This window comes from Oreochromis aureus, linkage group 16 (assembly GCF_013358895.1).
Source record: "Oreochromis aureus strain Israel breed Guangdong linkage group 16, ZZ_aureus, whole genome shotgun sequence".
NCBI lineage: Eukaryota > Metazoa > Chordata > Actinopteri > Cichliformes > Cichlidae > Oreochromis > Oreochromis aureus.
This window is the reverse complement of record NC_052957.1, coordinates 11,855,532-11,864,270: the sequence shown is the minus strand read 5'-3', so window position 1 is coordinate 11,864,270 and position 8,739 is coordinate 11,855,532. Positions and strand designations below refer to the sequence as shown.

Below are 8,739 nucleotides of genomic sequence, written 5' to 3'. Positions count from 1 at the left end.
GCACTGTCGTGTATTGTTATTTGATATACATGATTAAATTTAAATATTTCATGCATTAATGTCTTGGTTTCAAGATGTCTTTTTAATATTGGAAAGACTGATGTACAACACGCAAGATTAGATTAAGGAAAATACTTTTTCAGTCAGATAGAAGAAGCCATCAAACATGTCGCACCCTGTTCTCCTTCTAAATCTAAGGGAACAGTATAATAAAAGTAAAGGCCATTTAAAGCTGTAAAAAAGATGTGTAATTTGCTAAACAATTTTTAAAGGTCATTTTTGTAACTTTTTAAGATTTTCTTGATCAAGTTTTATTCTTCATTTAAAGCTAGAGTTAAAATTATAATATACTTGAAGTCTTTAACTATATATATATATATAATGGAGTACATATATATATATATATATATATATATATATATATATATATATATATATATATATATATATATTTGAAGCAGAAGACTATTTGACCAAGGCATGTCATCTTACCATGCGTACAATTGAAGTGAACTGCTATGTGTACACACAGTGTTCCCTAAAAAAAACACAGTACAATGTACTACAAACTAAATTAGGAATGCGGGATTGTTATGTGGAAACTATCCTGGGATAGTATATAGTTAAGCAGAAGACTATTTGACCAAGGCATGTCATCTGACTCATGCGTTTGAGAAGGCGCAACTGCTATGTGTTTACACAGTGTTCCCCTTAGTACAGGAATGCCCCATGATTGTTATGTGACCCAAAACCATCCTGGGATAGTAGACAAACCAGATTATCCAGGCTAGCTCTGACACACCTAGTTCACCTGTATTTTGTCCCGGATACCCGAGAACACGGGTCAATGACTCACTGAGGAACATCACTGGCACTGTAGACAAATAGAGGAGTTTCAGCTGTCCCAGTGAGGAAGGTCAGCAGTTAATTAATGAATTAATGCAGCACTTATTTTTGTCTTTGTCATGAGCAGGGATTGTTAGTTAATATTATACAGTTAACTTAAGTAAGTGGGGGATAGAAGATCATTACTTATCATCATGTGTGAGTCTGCTGATTCTATTTTTCAGTCAACATATTCCCAGTAATACTTTGGTTCCTTTTCTGAAACCAGTTCCCTTTTGTGTAGTGTATTAGTCTGGTTAATAATGATGCCAAATATTCATCTGAACAATGAAACGGTTCCAAAAGAATTGATAACACTCAAAATGCAAAACATACAAAGAATTTAATGAATTTCCTCAAATGCAATTTTCTCTCTTATTTTTACACAAATGGCTTCGATGATTTCCTGCAGTTTTGCGATTATGACAGAAATATTTTGATCAAGCCTCATTATTCAAAGTTTTATTTGAATACGTCTATGTGAAACTGCATAAATTAATTACTTTTTTTTCACTGAAAATGATCTTACTTTGAAATGCAAATGAGACTAATGACTAATTGTAAAACAACTTCTTTTTTCCATCAGCATGTGGACCAAGACTGGAATGAATATCTAATGGCTCAATACCACTCTTAAAGTAAATTTTAGTTTGTGCTCAAAAGAAAAGGAAAGACATTTTAAAGTGCAGATAATGTATTAAAAACAAGCCACAAGTCATTATCAAGAGTTCGTGTAGCAGGACAAAAGAAAAAAAAAAGAAAAGCGGTGAGATATCAGTCTTGCTGATGTAGCAAAGTCAGTGGCCTCCCCTTGTTTGTGACCTCTGTCAGATGACAGTGAAGGTCTCCAGTAAGCAACAGTGTTGGTGAGTAGCACTCACTGAACTGTCTCTTCTAATAGCAGCCGCTTCACACCGTCTTGAATGAAATAGGTGCCTCCCATACCAATTCTGGCCCATTCCCCCTAATTGGTTTCTATGCTCTGTTGAATCTGTCTTCACTGTTGCTCTGTTCAACAGCCAAAAGTTCAGTACCTTTCCCGTCACTTTAGTGGTACTGAAATCCAGTGTTACTTACTTCCAACAGGTAAAATGAAGTAAAATCAGTTTTCCAATAAACTATGATTCAAATTATTCTATGTATTACAAGCAGCATCTCCATGGAGGGCAGCAGCAACAGCAAAGCTGTCGAATTGGGTTCTTCTTCTTATACCTGGCAGCTGCCTTAAACTTCTCATTAGATGCAACCACATAATCCTGTGTCATCTCTACATTGGTCTGGATGTGTTCAATAAAGACCCCCTGTTCCTCCACCAGCATAAAAATGTCCATGAAGAGGTCCCGAAGCTCCTTCATATTGTTCTCCAGGCTCATCAACTCCTGTTGGTGGAGAAGGATAGTGGGATTAATACTGCAGGTAAGAGAGACATTAGTCAGATGATGGGAGAAAGGACCAGAAGATTTAAGATGCAATGAAGAAGCAGGCTGAGGAAGAACATGACCTGAGCATGGGAAAATGCTCAACATTCTCATGACTTTTATATACTTAGTGATTAATGTCCTGTTTCACTAAGACATCTCTTTGTATTCAGCACTGGCTGTAAAGGTGTTTGTTAGGACAGAGAGCACTACTTCTTTCTATTCTCAAGGAGTCAATTTTATTCACCTGGTGTCCCAGGTCTACACGAATCTCTGATAAATGTCTAGAATAACAACCAGTACAAACCTTTTCTGCTCCTTTACCCGTTTGAGTCAGTTGATGTAGTGTATTTGTAAAACATACTAAAATTGCACTTTTTTATTACCTCCCTCAAAGAGGATATGTGAATGTTTAGGTTTGACCATTTGTTAGCAGGGCTAATCCAAAGGCAAATGGATTTGCATGAAAATTTCACCACAGGTTGGGTTTGGGCCAGCTTCAATTAGCTTTCACAGTTGATCCAGATCTAGATCCAAGAGCTTTTTAAAGGATTGTTTAGCATTGCTGAATATTAATATATTATCTCATATGCATTCTCAAACCACTTTAAAAAAAAATGTTATTAAAGATTCTTACATTCACAGTATAAATGGTCTGGCTATCTAACTATAGCAAGGAGCAAATTTCTATCAAATAAAAAGCATTGAATTTGTTTATTTGCCATGAACGGCTGTTTTTTTTTAGGTGCCTTCAAGAATCTATTGTTACCTTTGTCTTGGTCCAGTGAGTTGCTTGTGCTCCCCTTACCTTGTGTCGCTGTTCGATCTCAGATAATTGTGCCCGCGTGATTCTGACATCATTCAGCAGGTTCTCATTGAAGACCTCCCAATTTCCAGTGGCCACCATCTCATCCACCTCCTTCTCTGTTACAGGTTTTTCTGATACCTCCAGCTGCCGGATAATGAATTGCTTACAGCGGTCTTGCTTGGTCAGCAGGCCTTCATTATACTCTCGCATTACCTGAAAATAATTACAGCCAAAAGAAACAAGAGGAAGACAGTGTATGAAGAATGAGAGGCGTTTTAGTCCCATGTTTTTTAGCATCAGTAGAATTGTTCACAGTGCATTTATTGCATTTCTTTTCATGTTATCAAATACAGATAAATGTATGTATTTATGTATGTATGTATGTATATATATATATATATATATATATATATATGCGTGTGTGTGTGTGTGTGTGAAACTTTAACTCTTTTCAAACTAATCTACCGAAGAAAGAAAGAAAGAAAGAAAGAAAGAAAGAAAGAAAGAAAGAAAGAAAGAAAGAAAGAAAGAAAGAAAGAAAAGACCAAAAGAGTCAAATATCAAAAAGAAAAAAAAATAGACCTGCTGGAATCGGCGGAGTAGTGCTGCATGTTGGGAGCTTTGTATTCTCGTTAAAGCAGCAGTAGGTCCCTGCTGCTCCAGAGTTTTTTGGACCTGTTTTGAAAGGTTGTCCAAACGACGGTGAAGGCTTTCGGCCCTGAGCTTTATGTCTCGTGTTATGCTGCTCTCTTTTTTCATCACACTAAAACGACGCATGGTTGCCACCATGGTCTTTTGCTGTTGAGTGAACTTAAGGACCTGTTTGTAGGTAAGATTTGGAAAAACACGTTAATAACATAGTAAGTAATATCCTGCAAATATCATGTAATAAATAAATAAACAAATGCTAAATGCAAGTCTAGTTAAGTCATTTTTACCTCAGTTTCCAGCACTGCAATGTCATCTTGTATATGCTCAACCTCTGACAGAAAGTCCTGAATGACTGGCTCCTCCTCAAACACCACAGCTTGTGGCTTTATGACCCCGAGTGCCACAGAGTCATCATCATCATTCTCCACTGAGAAAGGATTGATATTCTCAGTTGCAACTGCAGATAACTCTCGAGCCTTCTGCTGCAACTCCACCAATCTGTCTCTCATTATGAAAAAGCACTCTTCTCACAGTTAAAAGTTATTACAGTATGTAAAGATCTTAGCCAGTCCTGATGAGAAAATCCTGAACAGAATAAATAAAAGAAAAATTATTCCTTTTGACACACTGTAGTAAATAATAACAAAAAATACAGTACAAAAGTATGAAATACTGATAGTAAAGCTAGAATGTCTCAATCAGTTGAAAAAAAATGACTATATCCCTATTCCTTGTTTTGATCAAAAGCACGCAACAACATTTTGTAGTTCTAATATGCATATTTTTTAGAGTTTATATTTGGATTGTTTCTAAATTTTAAGAATGACACTAAATCAAGAGGTTTGAGTATTCTATCAATTATTCTAAAGAGAAACAGCTGAGACAATAGGGTTACAGGCAATGAGCTCTTTTTACTACTCTCAATACTAGATGATTTTAAAATTAATATTTTTATTTTTATAGTTGTTGTACTATAAAAAATCCATAAGTGGTGCTCTGAACATTCAATGAGTATCCACTGTGAAGGGCTAGACAGCACTAGGCTCTGATTTGATCCAAGCCTACTGGCTGAAGACACTAAGACCACTACATTTATATGTGGCAGCACAAATAAGGTTGCTGTAAGATGGCTGCGCTACCCCAGCTTTTGTTGTGTGTAACCTTCAACCAAGCTCATCACTAAAAGTGAATATAGACATAGATTCAGGGGTGGATTGACCCTCACTCACCTCCCATAAGATGACATCAAGCTGTATGCCAGGAGTGAACTAGCCGATTAGCTTGCAGGATGTACTGCAAGGGCATTGGGGCGTCATTCAGATTGGAAAAGTGTGAGGCTTCTCAAAATGCATGGAATTCTACACCCAATGTCCAATGGCCTGAAGCTCTAAGTGCAACGGGAAGAGAGAAGGCAAGAATTAGTGAGGTTCAGAGCCACAATGCAAGAGGAAACACAAAGCATCCACAGTTAATTCAGGTAGATGGTCCCCAAGATGAGCTACTCCAAGATGGCTACGGCAACGAGGAACAGGAGGAGGAACTATCATGAACAACCAAGCCCTGCATAGGATATGCTATCAACAGAGAAAGTGGCTGACATCAAGAAATCCTACTAGTGGCTAGAAAAGGCCAGCCTAAAGGACAACCAAGACACTCTAATCATGGCAGCACAAGAACAAGCCCTAAGCACCAGATCCATAGAGGCAGGAGTCTACCACAGCTGACAGAACCCGAGTTGAAGACTATGCAACTGTCCAACACATAGTAGCAGGATGTAAGACGCAAGTTGGGACAGTGTACACTGAGAAGGACAATCAAGTGGTTGAGACAGTGTTTAGCAACATCTGTGCAGCATATGGACTAGAAGTCCCCAACTCCCAATGGGAGACAGCACCAAAGGTGGTTGAGAACAACAGGGCTAAGATCCTCTGGGACTTGAAGTTCCAGACAAACAGCTGCTGACCAACCAACTAGACGTAGTGGTGGTTTAATCGATGCAGCAATCCCAGCGGATAACATCAGAAGGAAGACGAAGAACAAGAAAATAGAGAAGTACCAGGGACTTGAGGAACAACTGGAGCAATGGTAATAGGAGCATTAGGAGCTGCAACCCTAAAACGGGAAGACTGGCACTAGAAGAGTCCAGGTCTCTGTCCAGAAGAGGGAAGAACAGCTAAGATACCCTTAGATTCCTATGACAGAGCATATATATATATATATATATATATATATGTATATATATAGCTACATATTATGTAAAGCCTCTCAAGGTTTAATACAAAGGCTGTCACTAACCACCTAGCTCCCTCCCTTAGTTTATTTACAAAATACTTGTAGGTCAAGCTTGTAATCTTGCAGTTGACTCTGTATGTATGTAATAACTTTATTTGTTCTGATGAGCATAAATGATGAGTCATATTGGGATTCTGCTTAGGACAGAGCATTTTTAACTGTATATATAAAAAACAAGAAAGAAAAACAGGGAGAAAGTTTATCTGTGGAATCAGTCAAACAGACTTGAGCTCATTTTCCCATGGGAACTGACTTGTTTGTGTTTAACTCTACACACAACAAAAACAGAAGACGGAGAAGGTTGTCACCAGGTTGTCGCATTCTAAATAATTCAGAGAACTGATAACATCACTTGGATAAACAGATTATTTAGTTGGAAGTTTATTAAAACGATTATCTCAAGAAACATTGCTAAAGAAAGCATTTAATTTGAAGTTTTTTGGTTTCCTGCATATTGATTGAAGTCATGAGATACGGAGTTAGATTTTCTACATGCTTTTGACCAGTGAAGTGCACTCAACTGCACATTTCTGTCCATTAAAATGGTCATACCAACATTTTTAAAATGTTTTAGCCAACGCAGGGATTTGAGTTTTAGAGGCAGTAAAATAATCTTTTGCAAGCACATGATTGTGTGGGGGGGAAATGGAGCGTTTCAAATCACAGAGTATCCCACTTCTGGATATATTTCAAACAGGAAAGATCCTATGTGTGTGTGTGTGTGTGTGTGAGTGTGAGTGTGCATTGTAACTTATACAAACTTCACAGGAGTTCAAAGAATGTACAAGTATAGTTTGAGGTGAACTCTTTCCCTCTCTCTTTTTCTTTCTTGCTCTCCCTACCTGCTCCGCATGGAAGAGCCGATTAAAAAAATTGCTCAAAGGATTTGAGAGCACATTCTCCTGTGTTTAGCCTAAAAACCTGGAACAGAATAGAACTTAATTCAAGGAGTCCAGTCTCACTCTGTAAAAGCATTTTTGGTCTGTGAAAGAAGCAAATATTTTCCTTCCACCCATCCATCTCCTCCCTTTCCTGTGTTTCTGCTGACATTCTCCCGTTTCAATGCAGGTAGAGAAGGAGGAGTTCTCAATTGTTGTAGCCTATTTTTCCAGGGTCAGACAATTGTATGTTGTAAGCTGGTCTTGAAAGAATTTATTTAAAATGTAGCAGATAAAGTAGTTGGTCCAACATTTTCTCTTTCTTTAGCTGGAGTTGTGCTTGCTATTAATAAATAAAAACACTGAACATACACAGACATTCAGTTTCTTTTTCTCTTAGTCTCGTTTTCTTGCCCTTCAAATACAAATCATAGTATGTTTCTAGAAACATTAAAGTTCTGAGGCTATAACAATCGTTTGATCTGAAATATGTATTTTACCTTAACGTTGTTAGTTTTCCATCATAGGCTGCCTGGTAGGATTACCATTCACACCAGGAATGTAGTCCAAGACAAACACAGTCTTTGATGATATCAGATCACCTTTAGATCTCCTTACATTTACCGGATGGTCATCAGAACTACACTGCAACAGTTATGCCACTAGCTGTTTATCAAGACAGTTACACTCACAAACCTTCACAGGAAAGTTTTGAGGAAGTGTGGTTGAGTTGGCTTCAAGGACCTCCCCTTCTTTAGAGAAAGTCCTGGGTAAAGCCAATAGGAACGCAGACTGGAGGCTTATTTGCTTACATACAGAAACAAGTGAAGAGGGAGAGACAGGATGGTGAGTACAGAGAACACACAAACCCTACCCTCAGGCTTACTCCTGGGCAGGAAAATAGAGCAGAGCAAACAGAAGTGTATTGTGTACACTGCTAAAACCAAACAAAGGGGACTGTGGTTAGGGTGTCAACTAGGGCGTTGAGCTTTTGATTTGCTAAGTTAATTTCTTTGTGAAGTGTCCAGATTCCTGGGGTAAGCCCTTATGGTCTTTGGGTATTAGGCCAACAGACCCAGCTGAGTACTTTTGACAGATTTCTACTGACAAGCTCCCTGAAACCTAGGAGCCTTTTCAACACAAGAAGGGACACAGTCACTTTGTGCTATGCAGCATAACACGCTGTGCAAAGCTGTTTGATCTATGCTGTCAGAGAAAGAGAGGGGAGAGAAGTTTTGAGGATGAGAGAAGACTTCAGTGGGGACAAGAGTTCACTCTTTTGAGATGAAACTTTGGATGCTGGTTGCATAATTACTGTCTTTTTTCAAGAACTGTGGCAACTATTTTTCAGAATTCAGATTGGTAGTCAAGCAATGATGGGAAACTATATATGTGCGAGAAGGAACAGAAATAATGAGATATACTGACTCACCATATATTCCTGTTTTGTTTTGTCTATTTACTTCATCTGAGAGAGCTTTAAAATGTTGCCAAAGAACAAAAGAGACTAAAATACTAAAAAGGCAGAGGACTTATAATACAGTACTGTGTACTACAGTACTCATTTTTTTTCTTTTTTGTTTATTAGGAAAGAGCACTTGGATATTACAGACCTCTTCCATAATTTTTCCTACTTTTGTGATACAAAAACAAATACGTAAAAGAGGAAGAACAAGTACCAAAACTAGAGCTAATAAGCTCCACTTGATTTCTTCGTATTTTACTTCGAAAACACGTATATTGCTTGTAACTGGTCTGGTAAGTGGTCTTGAGCAATAGTTCTCCAGCCTTTCTGAAGGCTTTTCAA

At 37.9% G+C, this 8,739-nt stretch overlaps 1 protein-coding gene across 4 annotated transcripts; it reads right to left on the bottom strand.

Annotated features, from left to right (window-relative positions):
* Positions 1–1,203: 1,203 nt before the first annotated feature.
* Positions 1,204–7,639, bottom strand: stx19 (syntaxin 19). Of its 4 annotated transcripts, XM_039600489.1 has the most exons (6): positions 7,433–7,639; positions 4,992–5,149; positions 4,050–4,347; positions 3,694–3,930; positions 3,112–3,324; positions 1,204–2,264 (listed from the first exon to the last, which is right to left on the bottom strand). In XM_039600489.1, exons 3-6 carry the CDS (start codon positions 4,269–4,271, stop codon positions 2,028–2,030), a joined length of 909 nt encoding a protein of 302 aa, XP_039456423.1. In that variant the 5' UTR covers positions 4,272–4,347; positions 4,992–5,149; positions 7,433–7,639; the 3' UTR covers positions 1,204–2,027. The 4 variants fall into 4 exon arrangements, with proteins under 4 accessions (XP_039456423.1, XP_039456422.1, XP_039456424.1 ...); XM_039600488.1 differs by having other exon boundaries at positions 4,992–7,639; XM_039600490.1 differs by lacking the exon at positions 4,992–5,149.
* Between the last annotated feature and the right edge of the window lie 1,100 nt (positions 7,640–8,739).